The sequence below is a fragment of the Mirounga angustirostris genome, unplaced genomic scaffold (genome assembly GCF_029215605.1).
Source record: "Mirounga angustirostris isolate CCGP_5_RB_7025 unplaced genomic scaffold, mMirAng1.0.hap1 SCAF_4, whole genome shotgun sequence".
In the NCBI taxonomy this organism is placed as follows: Eukaryota; Metazoa; Chordata; class Mammalia; order Carnivora; family Phocidae; genus Mirounga; species Mirounga angustirostris.
Genome location: NW_026991712.1, coordinates 113,718,818 through 113,739,436, shown reverse-complemented (window position 1 = coordinate 113,739,436; position 20,619 = coordinate 113,718,818). Strand labels below are relative to the sequence as shown.

Below are 20,619 nucleotides of genomic sequence, written 5' to 3'. Positions count from 1 at the left end.
AGGGGCAGAGGGAAAGAGAGGGAGAGAATCTCAAGCAGACTTCCTGCTGAGCATAGAGTCCTCTGCGGGCTCCCTCTCTTGACCCTGAGATCATGACCTGAGCCAAAATCAAGGGTCAATGCCCAGGTGCCCTAACATTTCCTTTATTATAGATAAAAACTGTTAAAGCAGTAAAATGTGTGTTAATGCAAGAACCAAAGTTTACTTGCTTACTATGTCCCTTCTGTGACAACCCACCCAAAAGAAAGTCTGAAATTGTATAGTAGATGCACTTCTTCCCAATCACCTCTTCATGCTTGTTCAGAGAAGAAAGGAAAAAGGAAATCCAGTTACCTCTCATTTTGAGTTCCTCCTGACCAATGACCAGTGATTGTTGCCCATGAACCAGATAATTCAGTCCCCTTTACCAGAGGCAGAGGGTATGACAAGATGCAAGAAGCCCTATAACAGTACTATGAACAAAATAGGAATAGCAGAAAGAAGACTGAGTCTGGGGCATGGGGGTAGGTAGGGAAGAGGTAGGAGGCCGTGAATTCAGTTTGAGATCCAGTAGTCAGTAGGACATAAAAATTATCACTCCAGACTACTTCTTAAGTCATATCTTTACTTTTCATCTGTATAAAGAGGATGCTGGTCAAACTAGAGCAGCTGGATAGGTATTACACATTCAGAAATCTGTACAGCGTAACAAGAATCTAGTGTATAGAGTTGTTTATCTGAGGCTTTAAGAAGACCAGAGGCCATTTGTCAGTGATGCTGGGGAGAGAATTTCCTAATGAGCAAGAGATTGTATTGTGACCTCTCACATCCCTTCTAACTCTAAAAGTTAGTTACAGGGGTGCCTGGGTGGCTCAGTTGGTTAAACATCTGTCTTCACCTCAGGTCAAGATTCCAGGGTCCTGGGATTGAGACCCTTTTCAGTCTCCTTGCTCAGTGGGGAGTCTGCTTCTCCCTCTCCCTCTGCTGTTCCCCCTGCTTGTGTTCTCTCACTCTCCCTGTCAAATAAATAAATAAAATCTTTAAAAAATAAAAAACAAAAGTTCATTACAGAAGATGCTCAACAAGTACCAGTGATTTGATAACATACTAATAACATTTTATTACTTATATAAAAATCTATAGCTGCATTTATACTTAATTTTAAATTAATGGAATAATTGGATGTTATTTGAAGAATATATTCTTCAGATAAAAGTGAGATTAAAACTTTTCTTGGCTAGGGGCGCCTGGGTGGCTCGGTCGTTAAACGTCTGCCTTCGGCTCCGGTCATGATCCTGGGGTCCTGGGATTGAGCCCTGTATCAGGCTCCCTGTTCAGCAGGGAGTCTGCTTCTCCCTCTCCCACTCCCCCTGTTTGTGTTCCCTCTCTAGCTGTCTTTTTCTCTCTTTCAAATAAATAAATAAAATCTTTTAAAAAAACAAAAAAGCAAAAAAACCCCCTTTATCTTGGCTAAAATTTTTTAGAAAATAGAATGTATCATTGATATCAGTTAAACCTTAATTATTTCTGGATTTGAATTAAGTTTTCTTTTATTTTTCAGTATAAACCATGTGGAAATGAATGTTATGATGCATTTTATATATGGAGGAACTTTGGACTTTCCAGACAAAGCTAATGTTGGGTATGTATTACTTTTTAGTGATTTTTAAATATAAAAGTATTACTACTTTGTGGTTTCTGCTTTGTTGAGCTATGTTTTAAAGTACCAGTGAAATAAAAGCTTCACTTTTATTATTTTGCCATATCTTGTGTGTTGGGAATATCTAAAAACAATGTCACCTTATTTAGAAGAAAAGATGATCTAGCAACTCACAGTGATAAGATTAAGACTCAAATTTTATTAGAAAAATCTTATTTGTTTTAAAAAATAAATAACAGGTTTTTATAAAGTAAAATTGAATCTTTATCAAATTTCAAACAGTTCTCTTACTACTTTATTTTTAAATTTTAGGATTACTCTCTTAAACAGCAAAAGAAAAGAAAAAGAAAAACCTTAAAATTACTTTAAGAATATAGGTATCTTAAAGACCAACAATGGTTATTAAGTGCTCTTTAGTGAAATGCCATCTAAGTTGCTAAAATCATACCGGAAGTGAAATCTACCTTGTTCTTCTAATTTTTTGGATGTCCTCTTCTTTTATTGCTGTTCTAATATCAAACAAATGAAAGCTGCTCTTTTAATTTAAATATTCATTGGTTCCTTTAATTACAAACTGAATAAATATGATTTTGGAGGGAAAGTGTCATGACTCAGGGGATTAAATACTGAAGTTTCCCCCCTGGAAACCTATGTGAAATTCTATCATGCTCTTAACGCTTGTCAGTTTCCTAAGTACCTAAAGTAAGTGTGGTGCTGGGAAATACTTGCCAAATGAAAGAAGCAATGGAAACTCTCAGAGTCATTGGATACTGTTTCCAATCTTAAGGTCATTTGTAGAGATTTTCAATATGATAAGCATCAATTAATTACCCTTCTCCTAAGTAAGTTTTTATTATACAAATTTGTTGCAAAGAGTTAACTTTTACAGCCTTTGAAACAGCGTCCTGAACTTTGATATATATGTCACTGAAAATATGAGGGGAATTTGATTGAAACATCTCCAGATTTACTTCTTGTTATTCTCTACTAACCAAGTCATGTGAAAGTGCTTTCAGCTTTTGACCTTTGTCCTTTTTATTATTCATAAAGGTTATCTATTATGTAGGGCAGAAAGTTAGAGTTAAAATAATTTAGATTATTTTTCTAAACAGACTATATATTATCAGGAAATTATTGTGTTATTCCTTGGTTTTCAAATTGGAGAATTAACATCTATTTTTATTTTAGTCAGATACTCAATATGGCTGATATGTATGGACTAGAAGGATTAAAAGAAGTAGCAATCTATATTTTAAGAAGAGATTACTGTAATTTCTTTCAGAAGGTAATTATTGAGTCTCAGAAATCTTGTACCCAATGCTTAAAGTCACCCATTATTACCTACTAAATTTTTAACCCTGATAGTGAATAGTGCTTTGAATCTTAAAACAGTAAGTCAATTTAACTTATGGGAACTCTAACTTATGGGAAACAGCTCATATGGTATGTTTGCAAAAAACTAGAAATGAATTCAGTTCATTTAAGTAAAATAAAATCGACATGGGGTTTATTGAAAGGATATAGGAATATCCTTTATAATTCAAAGGTAGAATATACACCTGGGACTCAGGGTTTGGAATTAAGGAAGTAGGGACCAAAGTTACCTTCTCCATTTATCAAAACACATTTATCACAAGTGTTACATTGGGTCTTTTCCCTGAAAGTACACTCTTCCTTTCTGTGACTTCTCTTTATAGCATGTACTTGGGTGGAATATATTTCTCTCAGTCTCCTCAGGTGGAGTATGAATACTAACTTTTAACTTTAGTTTATGCAAACATAAATTTATTGTCTAAAGAAAGATCTCATACTGTGCATTTGTACAGATGCCATTTTGTACATTATTCTTAGATTCTCCATTGTTTTAATTTACACTGTGACTGATAGGTTATTTTTTATTTTCTAATTTATGCTTTTCTACATTTTCTAAATTTTCTATAGTGGTCATGTATTACTTTTTTAAGATTTTATTTATTTATTTGAGAAGGGGAGAGAGAGAGAGAGCACGAGCAGGGGGGAAGGGACAGGGAAGAGGGAGAAGCAGGCTCCCCACTGAGCAAGGAGCCTGAAGCAGGGCTTGATCCCAGGACCCTGGGAGCATGACCTGAGCCTAAGGCAGACGGTTAACCGACTGAGCCACCCAGGAGCCCCCATGTATTACTTTTATAATCAACAGAAAAATAAATCATAGAAGAATTGTTTTAATCAGCATTTCCTTCTTATTGGGTACTTGAGACAATAGTATGCATTGTATGAATTTTAATTAGGTAATTTGAATAATTTGAATAACATTTAAATTTAGATTTTTGTCTTAGGTAGGACTTTTCCTATCTCTATATAAGTTGTAGCTGAGGAAGTACCCCATGGACTAAAACAGAGCCATGAATAGTTGCATATAGCACCACCTCCACTATCACCCACTCAGGGTTTACTGAGAAACAGTTAAACTCCTCAGCTACCTTTAATCAGTCATTCATTCCAGTCTCTAGAAGTAAGGGACTAGAAGAAGGAGGGTGGTCCGTGGTGTCTTCAACTTTGTAGAAGGTGAAGGATTAAGGGTTCTGATGAAAGATTTTCCTTCTCATTCATCTGCTTCCCCCATCTTCCCAGCCAAGTGAAAGTTAGGAGGGAGATAAAAGCATATCCTGAATAAAGATTAAAGATAGAGGGTATCTGCAATGAGGAGATATGTCTTATCCCTCAAATGGACATATACCACATCTGTAAAGCCAGCCTACTCTGGAGCTTCCATTAAAGAATAGGAGAAAATGGTAAGAGATTTCTTGGGAGAGTCTGGAATATGCCTGAGAAACCAGTGAGAGTATACTCAAATGTGGGGATTTCTAAAGGGAGAAGCCAGTACTAGCTTGGTTATTAGGGACAATAGATATTGTCATATATAGAAGAAAGTATGGGGCATCTGCTCCACACCCCAGTTACACATGGTAGGCAGGGATCTTAGTGGTTCTGTGAAGATTAGAGGATGCTGGTACAGGGCCAAATGATGCTGTGTCCCACCTAGGGAAGTGCTGTGCATCATGAACCACTAAAAGAACCCTTATCCACTGAGAGGCTAGGGTGAAATTCAGTGTGCTCCTAAAAGAGTCATCAGCAAAGACCATCAACATTTTAATTAGAGCAAACTCAGTGACATCAACCTACTACCATGTTGTGTCTGGTTAGTTATATGGCCATCCATGGCCCCATCTGTAGCCCTCTTCCACAAGAGTTAGACCCAGAAAATGGAGGAGGAGACCAGACCATGTTCTCTATTTCCTATTCCAGATCTCCCCAACTGTAAATGTAGTCAGTGATGGGGGAGAGAAAGATGTAAGGTAAAATATAAAATAGGTGTTTAAACAGTACTGTGCTGAATTCCAATATCAAAAATAACCAGAAAATACTGGAATTTGCCTATAATATCATTAAGAGATGGGGAAAAAAGGAATTTGACACAGCATAGTTGTCAGCACTAATTGCGAAAAAAGTTTTATCTTATTATCTCCTCTGAACTGAGACTCCTTAATAAACCAATTACATATAACATTTTTAAAAAAAAATCTCTTATGGATAGCCTTTGGACCATTGCCTCTAGTTTTTAATATGTTTATGAGTATGTATAGGTTTTTATTTTATTTTATTTTATTATGTTAGTCACCATACAGTACATCATTTGTTTTTGATGTTCCATGATTCATTATTTGCGTATAACACCTAGTGCTCATTACAACACATGCCCTCCTTAATACCTATCAGCAGGCTACCTGCTCCCCCTCTCCCCTCTGAAACCCTCAGATTGTTTCCTGGAGTCCATAGTCTCTCATGGCTCATCTCCCCCTCTAATTCCCCCCCCTTCCTTTTTCCCTTCCTTCTCCTAATGTCCTCCATGCTATTCCTTATGTTCCACAAATAAGTGAAACCGTATGATAATTGACTTTCTCTGCTTGACTATTTCACTTAGCATAATCTCCTCCAGTCCCATCCATGTTGATGTAAAAGTTGAGTATTCATCCTTTCTGATGGCTGTATATATGGACCACATCTTCTTTATCCATTCGTCTGCTGAAGGGCATCTCGGCTCTTTCCACAGTTAGGCTATTGCAGACATTGCTGCTATGAACGTTGGGGTGCATATGGCCCTTCTTTTCACTACATCTGTGTCTTTGGGGTAAATACCCGGTAGTGTAATTGCTGGGTCATAGGGTAGCTCTATTTTTAATTTTTTGAGGAACCTCCACACTGTTTTCCAAAGTGGCTGTACCAACTTGCATTCCCACCAACAGTGTAAGAGAGTTCCCCTTTCTCCACAACCTCTCCAACATCTGTTGTTTCTTGCCTTGTCAATTTTTGCCATTCTAATTGGTGTAAGGTGCTATCTCAATGTGGTTTTGATTTAATTTCCCTGATGGCTAAACATGATGAACATTTTTTTATGTGTCTGTTAGCCATTCGTATGTCTTCTTTTGAGACGTGTCTGTTCATGTCTTCTGCCCATTTTTTGACTTGATTATTTGTTTTTTGGGTGTTGAGTTTGAGAAGTTCTTTATAGATCTTGGATATCAGCCCTTTGTCTGTAGTGTCCTTTGCAAAAATCTTCTCCCATTCTGTGGGTTGCCCCTTTGTTTTGTTGACTATTTCCTTTGCTTTGCAGAAGCTTTTTATCTTGATGAAGTCCCAACAGTTCATTTTCGCTTTTATTTCACTTGCCTTTGGAGATGTATCTTGAAAGAAGTTGCTGTGGCCGATGTCAAAGAGGTTACTGCCTGTGTTCTCCTCTAGGATTTTGATGGACTCCCGTCTCACATTGAGGTCTTTCATCCATTTTGAGTTCATCTTTGTGTATGGTGTAAGAGAATGGGTTGAGGTTCATTCTTCTGTATATAGTTGTCCAATTTTCCCAGCGCCATTTATTGAAGAGACTGTCTTTTTTCCATTGTATATTTTTTCCTGCTTTGTCGAAGATTATTTGACCATAGAGTTGAGGGTCTGTATTTGGGCTCTCTATTCTGTTCCATTGGTCTATGTGTCTGTTTTTGTGCCAGTACCATGCTGTCTTGGTGATCACAGCTTTGTAATATAGCTCGAAACCGGGCAACGTGATGCCCCCACCTTTGTTTTTCTTTTTCAACATTTCCTTCGCGATTCACTGTCTTTTCTGATTCCATACAAATTTTAGGATTGTTTGTCCAGCACTTTGAAAAATGTGATTGGAATTTTGATCGGGATGGCGTTGAGGGTATAGATTGCTCTGGGCAGCATAGACATTTTAACAATGTTTATTCTTCTGATCCATGAGCATGGAATGTTTTTCCATCTTTTTGTGTCTTCTTCATTTCTTTCATGAGTGTTCTATAGTTCCTAGAGTATAGATCCTTTACCTCTTTGGTTAGGTTTATTCCGAGGCATCTTAGGGTTTTTGGTGCTATTGTAAATGGAATTGTTTCTCTAATTTCTCTTTCTACAGTTACATTGTTAGTGTATAAGAAAGCAACTGATTTCTGTGCATTGATTTTGTATCCTGCCACACTACTGAATTGCTGTATGAGTTCTAGTAATTTGGGGGTGGAGTCTTTTGGGTTTTCCACATAAAGTATCATGTCATCTGCAAAAAGAGAGAGTTTGACTTCTTCTTTGCCAATCTGAATACCTTGTATTTCTTTTTGTTGTCTTTTTGTTGTTATTGCTGTTGCTAGGACTTCTAGTACTATATTGAACAATAGTGGTGAGAGCGGGCATCCTTGTCATGTTCCTGATCTTAAGGGAAAGGCTCTCAGCTTTTCTCCATTGGCGATGATATTCACTGTGGGTTTTTCATAGATGGATTTTATGAACTTGAGGAATGTTCCCTCTATTCCTATACTCTGAAGAGTTTTAATCAGGAAAGGATGTTGTATTTTGTCAAATGCTTTTTCTGCATCAATTGAGAGGACCATATGGTTCTTCTCTCTCCTCTTATTAATGTGTTCTTTCATGTTGATTGATTTGTGAATGTTGAACCACCCTTACATCCCGGGGAGAAATCCCACTTGGTCGTGGTGGATGATCCTTTTAATGTATTGTTGGCTCCTATTAGCTAGGATTTTGGAATCCATATTCATCAGGGATATCGGTCTGAAATTCTCCTTTTTGATTGGGTCTTTGCCTGGTTTGGGGATTAAGGTAATGCTGGCCTCATAGAATGAGTCTGGAAGCTTTCCTTCTGTTTCTGTTTTTTGGAACAGCTTCAGGAGAATAGGTATTATTTCTTCTTTGAATGTTTGGTAGAATTCCCCAGGGAATCCATCAGGCCCTGGACTCTTGGTTTTTGGGAGGTTTTTGATCACTGCTTCAATCTCGTTCCTGGTTATTGGCCTATTCAGGTTGTCAATTTCTTCCTGTTTCAGTCTTGGGAGTTTATAGGTTTCCAGGAAGGCCTCCATTTCATCCAGATTGCTCAGTTTATTGGCATATAGTTGTTGATAATAATTTCTAATAATTGTTTCTATTTCCTTGGTGTTAGTCATGATCTTTCCCCTTTCATTCATAACTCTATTAATTTGGGTCCCCTCTCTTTTCTTTTGGATAAGTCTGGCCAGTAGTTTATCGATCTTATTAATTCTTTCAAAGAAACAGCTTCTAGTTTCGTTGATCTACTACCGTATTTCTGGTTTCTAATTCATTGATCTCTGCTCTAATCTTAATTATTTCTCTTCTAATGCGTGGCTTAGGCATCATTTGTTGCTTTTTTCCAGTTCTTTAAGGTATAAAGTTAGTTGGTGAATTCGGGATTTTTCTATTTTTTTTGAGTGAGGCTTAGATGGCTATGTATTTACTCCTTAGGACCGCCTTTGCAATATCCCATAGGTTTTGGACTGATGTATTTTCGTTCACATTGGTTTCCATGAATTGTTTAAGTTCTTCTTTGATTTCCTGGTTGACCCAAACATTCTTAAGCAGAGTGGTCTTTAGGTTTCCAAGTGTTTGAATTTCTTCCAAATTTTTTCTTGTGGTTGAGTTCCAGTTTTAAAGCATTATGGTCTGAGAATATGCAGTGAGTAATCTCAATCTTTTGGTATCGGTTGAGACCTGATTTGTGACCCAGTATGTAGTCTATTCTGGAGAAAGTTCCATGTGTGCTCGAGAAGAATGAGTATTCTGTTGTTTTAGTGTGGAATGTTCTGTATATATCTATGAGGTCCATCTGGTCCAGTGTTTCATTCAAAGCTCTTGTTTCTTTGTTGATTTTCTGCTTAGATGATCTGTCTATTGCTGAGAGTGGATTATTGAGGTCTCCTATAACTAACGTATTATTATCAATATGACTCTTTATTTTGGTTAACAGTTGGCTTATGTAGTTGGCTGCTCCCATGTTGGAGGCGTAGATATTTACAATTGTTAGATCTTCTTGTTGGATAGACCCTTTAAGAATGATATAGTGTCCTTCTGTGTCTCTAACTGCAGTCTTTAGCTTAAAATCTAATTTGTCTGATATAAGAATTGCTACTCCAGCTTTCTTTTGAGGTCCGTTGTCATGGAAGATGGATCTCCATCCCTTCACTTTCAGTCTGGATGTATCTTTAGGTTCAAAATGAGTCTCTTGTAGACAGCATATGGGTGGGTCCTGTCTTTTTATACATTCTGCAACCCTGTGCCGTTTTATGGGAGCATTTAGGCCATTCACATTGAGAGTGATTATTGAAAGATATGAATTTATTGTCATCATATTGCCTGTGAAGTCTTTGTTTCTATAGATTGACTCTGTAAATTTCTGTTGTATATCACTCTTGGGGTCTTTCTCCTTTTATAGAACTCCCATTAATATTTCTTACAGGGCTGGCTTAGTGGTCACATATCCTTTCAGTTTCTGCTGGTCTTGGAAGCTGTGCATCTCTCCATCCATTCTAAATGAAAGCCTTGCCAGATAAAGTATTCTTGGCTGCATGTTCTTCTCATTTAGTACCCTGAATATATCTTGCCAGCCCTTTCTGGCTTGCCAGGTCTCTGTGGATAGGTCTGACATTATTCTGATGTTCCTCCCTCTGTACGTAAGGAATCTCTTCCCCCTAACTGCCCGTAAAAGGGTTTCCTTGGTTTTAAGATTTGCGAGTTTTACTATTACATGCCAGGGCATTGGCCTGTTTTCCTTGATCTTGGGAGGGGTCCTCTCTGCCTCTAGGACACAAATGTTTGTTTCATTCCCCAGATTAGGGAAGTTCTCAGGTACGATTTATGCAAATATATCTTCTAGTCCTCTCTCTCTCTCCACCCCCTCAGGGATCCCAATAATTCTGACATTGGAACGTTTCATGGTGTCACTTATTTCTCTAATTCTGTTTTCATGGATTTTTAGTTGTTTCTCCCAGGCTTCCTTTTTCCTTCTTTTCTATCAATTTGTCTTCTAGATCACTAATTCATTCTTCTGCCTCATTTACCCTAGCTGTTAGAGTATCTAGATTAGATTTGATGTCATTGATAGCATTTTTAAGTTCTGCCAGTTCAGCTCTCAACTCTGCCCTTAGAGACTCTATATTGCCATTAATCGATTTCTCCATTCTATCTATCGTCTTTATAACTGTTACCCTGAAGTCCATTTCCGACATCTTGCTTATATCTGTATCCATTTGTAAATCTGTGGCAGAAGTCAAGTCTCTGAGTCTTTCTTATTTTGGGGGTTCCTCCTCCTAGTCATTCTGTTGAGGGATGGTTGAGGGAATGTACAGAGTCCAAATTATTGACCACAAGCCAAGCAAGATGCACCTGTTTTATAGGGACCTTAGGGTTGTCAGCCTCTTGTTCTCCCAGCCTGTCTTCTAGGGGAGGAGTCTGCCGTGCTGTTACTCAGGCAACCCTGTTTGGGCAGAGTTGCCCTGCCCCTTGTCGGGGGCGTGGGTGGATAGGCTCAGTGAAAAACCAGTTTTTTGGGGTTTTTTTCTCTGGCGGCTTTCTGAGTCTCTTCAGAGAGTCAGAGCAGAAGAGACCGTTTCCAACCCTCTGCCTCAGAACAGAGAGATCACAGTCTGTTCTTTAGTGAGCTCTCCAGGCCACACTGTCTCTGTTTCTGTCTGTGCTGCTAAAAACTCCAGCGTCTTGGGTTGTGCGCCCCTCAGCAGGGCTCCCAGTCCTTGCCTCCAGGTCGGGGCTAGGGGGCACGCCTCTGTCCTTTGTGCTTCTAAAACCACCGGCTGCCCCCAGTTCACACGCAAGCCCCGCCACTCCAGGTTTCAGTCCAGGGGGCTGCCCTAAAGTCCTTTACCCACCCCTACCGGTCTGCGAATCTGTGCCCAGTCCCCAGCACAGGAGGCTGTCGTGCACCAGTGGTGCAGGATCCCAGCAGCTCCCTCCCCCTTCTGTTAATCTTCTGATACCTGCCAGCAGAATCACGGCTTCCCGCTTCATACCTCGAAATCAACTGCCTACGATATTCTGTTTGTAGAGATCCAGGTATATCTTCTCACATCTCAGGCTGATTTCGTGGGTGTTCAGAGTGGTCTGATGGATACCCAGCTCAATTCCGGGACCGGTTGGAATAGGATCCCCTACTCCTCCGCCATCTTTTCCTCCCGTGGAGTATGTATAGTTATTGCAGCTTCTTGCATTTTACTTGCAGTAATTCACTTAATTTTAAAAACGCAAAGGGCATATTTGTTGACATTAAAACAAGAAAATGAAATTTTAAAAAGATTGTCAGTATACTTTGTTGAAAACTTATTTCATTTTATTGTGCTTCTTTTAATATCATCTGTATTATTGTGGTAACAGGTATTTGAGACAATAATTTTTTATTTTATCACTTGATCTTTAAACTTTTTGCTTTACATAGTTTCTTGGCAGTGACTTAAATATAGTAAGCCTATTATAACATACTCCACAGTAATACAAATTTGGGTATAAGGTAATGGGTAACTGGCCCTGGAACTACTGACAAGCTTTTGTTATTTCATTAACTTCACAATTTTACATTTTACACAGTTAAAATTTTTAGACTTAATTTATAGAATTACAGTTAGCTTTACGTTATATATTTTTTACCACCTCTTTTTTTTTTTAAGATTTATTTATTTACTTTAGAGAAAACGAGAGAGCGCACTCTCTGCTGTGAGAGTAGGGGGAGGGGCAGAGGAAGAGAATCTTCAAGGAGACTCCCCACTGAGTGCAGAGCCCCATTTGGGGCTCAGTCCCACAATCCATGAGATCATGACCTGAGCTGAAACTGAGTCAGACGCTTAACTGCCTGAGCCATCCAGGTGCCCCTTGCCACCTCTTTAAAAATATATTTTAGATAGTAATTTAAATATATGTCATCCCCAATTCTGCAAGCATATTTTGAAAATGACTAAAGGTCAGTCATCCTGTTACAAAATACTTGGGAATTAGCATTTTTATATAAGTAAAATTCTCAGATAGCTAAAGTTAACCTCTTAAGCCAGTGGTCAGTAAACTTTTTCTGTAAAAGGCCAGATAGCAAATATTATAGGCTTTGTGGGCCATACGTTCTCTATCACAGCTACTCAGCTCTGCTGTTGTGGAGCAAAAGCAACTATAGATAATATGTAAATGAACCGCATAGTAGTGTTCAAATAAAACTTTATTCACCAAAAAAAACAGTGGTGGGCTAGATTGGCCCACAAGAATAGTTTGCTAGTCTCTGCTTTAAGCAGCAAGTTACGTTGTATTTTTTTTTTTTAAGATTTTATTTATTTGAGAGCGAGAGAACGAGCATTGGGGAGGGGCAGAGGCAGAGGGAGAAGCACACTCTCTGCTGAGCAGGCAGCTCCACACGGGGCTTGATCCCAGGACTCTGGGATCATGACTTGAGCTGAAGACAGACACTTAATGAACTGAGCCACCCAGGCACCCCAAGTTACTTTGTATTTTAATATTATTTATGGAAATTTTTCTTAAGTTGTATATCAATTAACGGACATCACAATGTAAAGGGCTGCTTATTCCTAAATAAAATTAGATTGTTGGACTTTTTAACTCTTGTTTTAGTTTTACAATTTTTCAGACTCTGGGTGTTTTTATGTTTATACCAGTAATTTCTTCCCATGAGTTTGATGCTGTTATCTGAAGTGGTTCAGAAAACCAAATAATTTAACTTGGTAGAATTACCATTGTATAATCTATATAGTGACAGCCATTTCTGATTTTAGAATAACCTAGAGTACCTCCAGTTATCTCAAAGGGAAAAACCAAATTGTTAATTTGCAAAACAAAATATTTACATTCAATTTATTAAAGATTAATATAATACTTCAGGAGAAGAGTATTAGAAACTCAAATTAATAGCACTTCATAATTTTGAAAGTTGGAAATCACTGACCTTATTAGAAAGACAATGCTGAATCCAATTCTGAAGAAGCTTTTGCTCTTCTCTGAGAGCAGGGGATCTTCAGAAGGACACATTTAGAGACTATATACATAAATTGATCAGTGATCTTTATTAAGTGTATCAACCTCACATTACAATAAACGAATGTGTAAAAAGAGAAGTTGAACTCTATTCACCCTAATCGGTAGTAGATGTGCTTAGGATATAATCCAAAACCTGAGAATAAATGATATGGGCAATATGTAGCACAGAGGCTTAACACCAAGAGCAGTGACTTGTTGTCACTATTTATATCTACATTTTATTTGTTTTAATTCTTTACTTCTGCATATGACCTTTTAAAAATATGTTATATAATTATGATCTAATTCTATCATTTTGTCTGAGGTCAGTGTAGGACCTCCCATTGCACATGTACTTAGAGTTATATTTATACTTTAGGAAGCAGATTAGACCATATGGTTGCATTGCAATGTGATGTTCTAGAAATTATTATACCATTTTACTTTAAAAAATTAAGCCAAATGTAAGCAAAATAAGTCAGTCAGAGAAAGACAAATACCATATGATTTCACTCATGTAGAATTTAAGAAACAAAACAGATAGAATATAGGGGAAGAGAAGGAAAAATAAGACAAAAACAGAGAGGGAGACAAACCATAAGAGACTCTTAACTATAGGGAACAAACTGAGGGTTGCTGGAGGGGGGGCTGGTGGGGGGATGGGGTAACTGGGTGATGGGCATTAAGGATGGCACGTGATGTAATGAGCACTGGGTGTTATATGCAACTGATGAATCACTAAATTCTACCTCTGAAACTAATAATACACTCTATGTTAATTAAATTGAATTTAAATAAATAAAATTAAGCTAAATGAAATTAGAATAAAACTTGTGTGCATTCTGACAGCTGAGAGAGCTCAAATTCTACTCTAGAAAACTAAAGGTTGTTAGTGATACTCAATTTTAATAGACCAGACTTTTGAATTACACACATTTATTCTGTAGTTTAGGTTTATAAATCAGATCATCTTTATGAACCAAATACTTTTAGCCTCTGTAAGTTGAAAAAGAATACATGTGGTGTTTTCTGTCAATTTTAGCCTGTTCCCAGAAGGTTGGCATCTGTATTAGAGTGCCTGATTATTGCTCATACAGTTGGAGTGGACAGTCTTTTTGCTGACTGCATGAAGTAAGTGATCTGAAGTAGTATTGATACTATTAATGTAGGGATTTTGTTCTTCCATTCTTCTCATTTTCTGGGGAAATTTTGGAATTGGCCTATTGGGCACATTATGTATAGCTTAATGCTTAACTAGTTGTAACAATTGTGAGGAAAAGTATTGACTTAGATATTACTCAAGATGCTTGGGATCAATTTTATTTTAGCTGAACCATGATTATTTATGTTAAAATCTGTGCATATAACTCAGAGTGGATTTAAAATATGTGTTTACAGAAAAGGAAGGACAGTTAAGTCCATCAGAGAACTCACAAAATTAACTATAAAGGTCTTTAAAAAAATTGACTATAAAGGTTACTCATCACATATATATGTACAACTTATATCATTGGAAATAAAAGTATTATATGAGTATTATAATTAAAAATATTTTCATTTCTCTAACTTGGGATTCTTCGATTTTTTTTTAACAGGTGGATTGTAAAGCATTTTGCAAGGTTTTGGTCTGAGAGAAGTTTTGCAAATGTACCTTCTGAGATTCAGAAAAGTTGTCTTAATATGTTGATTCAGTCTTTAGTAAGTATAATCTGAATGCCCTTGTTTGTGTTTGTCATCAAAAAGTTTATTTTATAGGTACTTTCAGTGTTTTAAATATAAATGTAGAATTATATTATAAAAGCAAGATGAGAGAACCAATTCCAGATAGCCCAGAACCAGTTGAGAACCTGTCCTTAAGGTTCTGTTCCCCTGTACCAGATTCATTAGTTAGGGTTCAGAGATGCAGAACCACTAGGAAGTATATTTTGGTTCATGAACAAAAGAGAGGTGCCACAGATGGAGGTTTTGCTATAGTATCAACATGAATTTCCTTCCACTCACCAAAGTAGATTTGGATACAGTGCTGAAACTTCTCTATGGCAACATTTCCCAAGAGGACCAGCATTTACTTGGAAAAGAGTGCTGTGTTCTCAGTGAAGTAGACATTTGCTCTGGATATAGATTCGCCTTCCTTGCCCCCAGTGTTTCTGCTAAAACCACTAACCAATGGACTTACAGATTGCCTTCTTCACAATCATGGTATTTCATACAGCATCACTTGTGACTAATGAACTCACTTCACAGTAAATCAAGTCTGGCAGTGAGCCCATGCTCATGATTTCACTGGTCTTTCCATGTTTTCTATCATCCTCAAACAGCAGGCTTGATAAATACCAGCTATGACCAAGTTACCAGTTACAGAAATGAGTGCTGTAGTAGTGATGATACAAATACCCATTTCCCTTTTTTATGTGAATATTTGTTTATATAAACCACTGTTTGTATATACTTTTTCCACTGTCTTATATCTCTACCATCTAAGGCATGTTAATAATAGTTAATTTTATATCTCCATATTAAAGTTACAGGATACCAAAGGAGAGTGTGAATCAGCCTGGAAAACAATAAATATCATCCAAAGACAAAAAAGGGACTTTGTATCCTCTTATTGGGAAAGGGTTAGCATGTTTATTGTATACAGGATAGTTATACCATGTTAGGCAAAAAGCATAACTTTGTTATTGTCTCCATTTGGGAATTAAATATTGTTTAAAGAGAAGTGTATGGGTGCCAAGTTGACAAAGGACAGGCTGCAGTAAGTTTTGTAACATTGTCAGCTTGGTTAGGATAAACTGTGTTTCCCAGAATTTCCCTCTTTGAATGTTTCCAGTTGAAGTGGCCACAAGAGACAATTTGGGATGAGATTTGGAGGATAAAAGTGAAGCAGCAGCCTTTTTTTTTTTTTTTTTTTTTTTAAACACCAGGACTATTGGGGCAGGCACTTTCTTTCATACATATTGCTTGTTTACTGGCTCACCTAGTTGGCATGGAGTAGCAGACGAGCTGCAACTGCTCCACCTTGCCCTTTGTCCTCTTTTGGCTCCTCTTACCCCTGTGCGAAGGATATGGTTAGCTCCATGATGAAGGGCACCAGCATCTCCTGAAGGATACCCATTTCATCCAGGTTGGAGGCAGTGAGAACTGAAATGAGTTCATCCTTGTGGGTTATAGTTTGTGCTCTTGGATGTCAGCTTGTTCTTGCTGTCCTGTACTTCATATCTGTCCTCCCTTCTAAGCTGCCTTCCCTGTGGTCTTCAAACTACATCATCATATGCAAAGACCATTTAACCAGCTCCCATGGTTGCATATGGTCAAATCCCTGTAACAAATTCTTTTATATATATAATTACCTCCTAGTGGTTCTCTTTCTCTGATTGAACCCTGAATGATACATCAGACTGGGTGACGTGGAAGATACATCTAAACCTAACCGGGAAAAGAAGTGTAGACCATCAGCTAGTGAGATACCACTGCAAAAAATAAATCCCAATCTATATTTATGCTAATGAAGGACTGTGTAGTTTTGTTGCTTAATATTTTGTATTAGTTTCTTTGGTCAGTGAATAGTTACTCCCTGTTCGTGAAGGCAAACAAATGGCCCAGCTATAATTCAGTTTACTAGAAGTAGAAACATCATTTACTATTATTACTGTTATTATTATTGTTATTATTTAGTAGGTGTTTTTACATCTTTACAGTTCAAAAAATAATTTTCATTTTAAAAATTTTATATAAGACAGGTATCTCTATTTCACATATGAGAAAAGAGAATCAGAGAAGTAAGTGCTTTATTCAAGTTCACAATGTCTACAGTAAATGACGAAACAGATCTTAAAACCAATTGCTGCCATTCTAAAGATAATGTGGTAGGTGCTCACTATGGGCAAAGATTTTTTTTTAAGAAGTGTGGACCTTGACTTCATCATTTCACAAATTGATGGAAGAAATGGCATTTAAATAACTAAGCAAAATACAAGTTAGACTATAATGAGTACTAACATTAAAGTTCCATGTCAAAACACAGCATCCATTCTTGATAAAAACCCTCAACAAAGTAGGGATAGTTGGAACAAACCTCAACATCATAAAGGCCATATATTTGAAAGATCCACAGCTAATATCCTCAGTGGGGAAAAACTGAGAGCCTTTCCCCTATGGTCAGAAACAAGACAAGGATGTCCACTCTCACCATTACTATTTAATGTAGTACTGGAAGTCTTAGCCTCAGCAGTCAGACAACAAAAAGAAATAAAAGGCATCCAAATCGGCAAGGAAGAAGTCGAACTTTGGCTACTTGCAGACAATGTGATACTCTATGTAGACAACCCAAAAGATTCCACCAAAAAATTGCTAGAAGTAATACATGAATTCAGCAAAGTCAGAGGATATAAAATAAATGTGCAGAAATCTGTTGCATTTCTGTACACCAATAACAAAGCAGCAGAAAAAGAAATCAGGGCATTGATCCCATTTGCAATTGCACCAAAAACAATAAGGTAACCTAGGAATAAACCTAACCAAAGAGGTTAAAAGACCTTGTACTCTATAAACTATAGAACACTTATGAAAGAAATTGAAGAGGACACAAAGAAATCGAAAAACATTCCATGCTCATGGATTGGAAGAACAATCATTGTTAAAATGTCTATACTACCCAAAGCAATCTGCACATTTAAGGCAATCCCTATCAAAATATCACCAGCATTTTTCACAGAGCTAGAACAAACAATCCTAAAATTTGTATGGAACCACAAAAGACCCTAAAAAGCCAAAGCAATCCTGAAAAGGAAAAACAAAACTAGAGGCATCACAATTCCAGATTTCAAGCTATATTACAAAGCTATCAGCATCAAGACAGTATGGTACTGGCACAAAAACAGACACAGATCAATGGAACACAACAGAGAACCCAGAAATGGACCCACAACTATATGGTCAACTAATATTCAACAAAGCAGGAAAGAATATCCAGTGGAAAAAAGAAAGTCTCTTCAACAAATGGTGTTGGGAAAACTGGACAGTGACATGCAGAAGAATGAAACTGGACTAGTTTTTTATATCATACACAAAAATAAATTCAAAATGGATGAAAGACCTAAATATGAGACAGGAAACCATCAAAATCCTAAGGGAGAACACGGGCAGCAACCTTTTTGACCTTGGTTGTAGCAACTTCTTACTAGACACACCTCTGGAGGCAAGGAAAACAAAAGTAAAAATAAACTACTGGGACTTCATCAAGATAAAAATTGGAGGTGGAGACTAACCATGAGAGACTATGGACTCTGAGAAACAAACTGAGGGTTCTAGAGGGGAGAGGGTGGGGGGGTGGGTTAGCCTGGTGATGGGTATTAAAGAGGGCACGTACTGAATGGAGCACTGGGTGTTACACGCAAACAATGAATCATGGAACACTACATCAAAAACTAATGATGTAATGTATGGGGATTAACATAACAAAATAAAATAAAATATAATTTAAAAAAAGATAAAAAGCTTCTGCACAGCAAAGGAAATCATCAACAAAACTAAAAGGCAGCCTACAGAATGGGAGAAGATATTTGTAAATGACATATCAGATAAAGGGTTAGTATCCAAAATCTATAGAGAACTTACCAAACTCAACACCCAAAAAACAAATAATCCAGTTAAGAAATGGACAGAAGACATGAATAGACACTTTCCCAAAGAAGACATACAGATGGCTAACAGACACATGAAAAGATGCTCAGCATCACTCATCATCAGGGAAATACAAATTCACAATGAGATACCACCTTGCACCTGCCAGAAATGCTAAAATTAACAACAAAGGAAACAACAGGTGTTGGCAAGGATGCGGAGAGAGGGGAACCCTCTTACACTGTTGGTGGGAATGCAAGCTGGTCAGCCACTCTGGAAAATAGCATGGAGGTTCCCCAAAAAGTTACAAATAGAACTACCCTATGACACGGCAATTGCACTACAAGATATTTACCCAAAGGATACGGAAATACAGATTCGAAGGGGCACATGCACCCCAATGTTTATGGCAGCATTATCAACAATAGCCAAACTATGGAGAGAGCCCAAATGTCCATCGACTGAGGAATGGTTAAAGATGATGTGGTGTATATATATATACACAATGGAATATTAGCCATCAGAAAGAATGAAAGCTTGCCATTTGCAATGGCATGGATGGAGCTAGAGTATTGTGCTAAGTGAAATTAGTTAGAGAAGGACAAATACCATAGGATTTCACTCATGTGGAATTTAAGAAACAAAACATGAACATATGAGAGGGGCAAGAACAAAAGAGAGGGAAACAAACCATAAGAGACTCTTAAAGACAGAGAACAAACTGAAGGTTGATGGAGGGACGAGGGTTGGGGATGGGCTAGATGGGTGATGGATATTAAGGAGGGCACTTGTTATGATGAGCACTGGGTGTTGTATGTAAGTGATGAATCACTGAATTCTACTCCTGAAACCAATATTGAACTGTATGTTAACTAAATAGAATTTAAATAAAAATTTGAAAAGAAAAAAAGTTCCATGTCAGTCTAATTTACCCTGGTAGTCCTAGCCTTAGAGTAGTGCCTGGCACATATTAGGCAACTCAGTATATATTGTCATATAGGTAAATAAATGGATGAATAAATATAAGGTATAATTTAGGTATGTACTGGGATCACAGAGGTTAAAATGATTGATTAGAAGGATGAGGACAGTAATTTGAGATGAAGCTAAAGTTGAGGATAATTTCAGAATAAAAGAAGTATGTTAGGATATTCCTGACAAACTTTTAAAATGTACCAGAGACCCGGAGACAGGCAATTCCAATATTCTGCTGTAACTGGAATGAGAAGAGATAAGTCTGGGGAGAGGCTAAGGCCAGATTGGGAGGGATCGTAATTGAGTGTCTTTTTAAGAAGTCTGATTTTTTTTTTTTTTTTACAAGTGGTAAGTATGTGAGTTTAACTGTAGAATAAGCCCTTCATACTATGCCTCTACCTACCTCTGTTACAATATTTTGATTTTATGACTCTAATCAGGTCCTTATAAGCTTTGTGAATGTTCTTTTTTTCCTTTCTTTCTTTCTTTTTTTTTTAATTTATTTATTTGAGAGAGAGAGAATGAGAGAGAGCAAGCACAGGAGAGGGGGGAGGGCCAGAGGGAGAAGCAGACTCCCTGCCGAGCAGGGAGCCCGATGCGGGACTCGATCCCGGGACTCCAGGATCATGACCTGAGCCGAAGGCAGTCGCTTAACCAACTGAGCCACCCAGGTGCCCACTTTTTTTCCTTCCAAGACGGATGAAAAGGTGAACATCAGAACAGCCAAACATCCAGTAGCCTTTGGTATCCTGGTGATTATAATGAAACTTTGAAATTAAGTCTTTCTTTGTGAATAGTCAAGCTTTAAGAAACATTAATATATTCTTCATATTTTATTATATAAATAAAATATACTTAGCTTTTGATTAAAAAATAGGATATTTTTAAACAGTGCTGGGAAAAACTGAACTGCATGCAAAAGAATGAAACTGGACCAGTTTCTAACACCATACACAAAAATAAACTCAATTAAGGACCTAAATTTGGAACCTGAAACCATAAAAATCCTA

General features: G+C 37.4%; 1 protein-coding gene across 1 annotated transcript in view; it reads left to right on the top strand.

Moving 5' to 3' along the window:
- BTBD8 (BTB domain containing 8) overlaps positions 1-20,619 on the top strand; it is a 107,593-nt gene that overhangs the window by 61,906 nt on the left and 25,068 nt on the right. The window contains exons 6-9 of the mRNA XM_064588821.1: positions 1,541-1,621; positions 2,828-2,924; positions 14,055-14,143; positions 14,608-14,710. Coding sequence (XP_064444891.1) covers positions 1,541-1,621; positions 2,828-2,924; positions 14,055-14,143; positions 14,608-14,710 — 370 coding nt within the window. The remainder of the gene's footprint in view (positions 1-1,540; positions 1,622-2,827; positions 2,925-14,054; positions 14,144-14,607; positions 14,711-20,619) is intronic.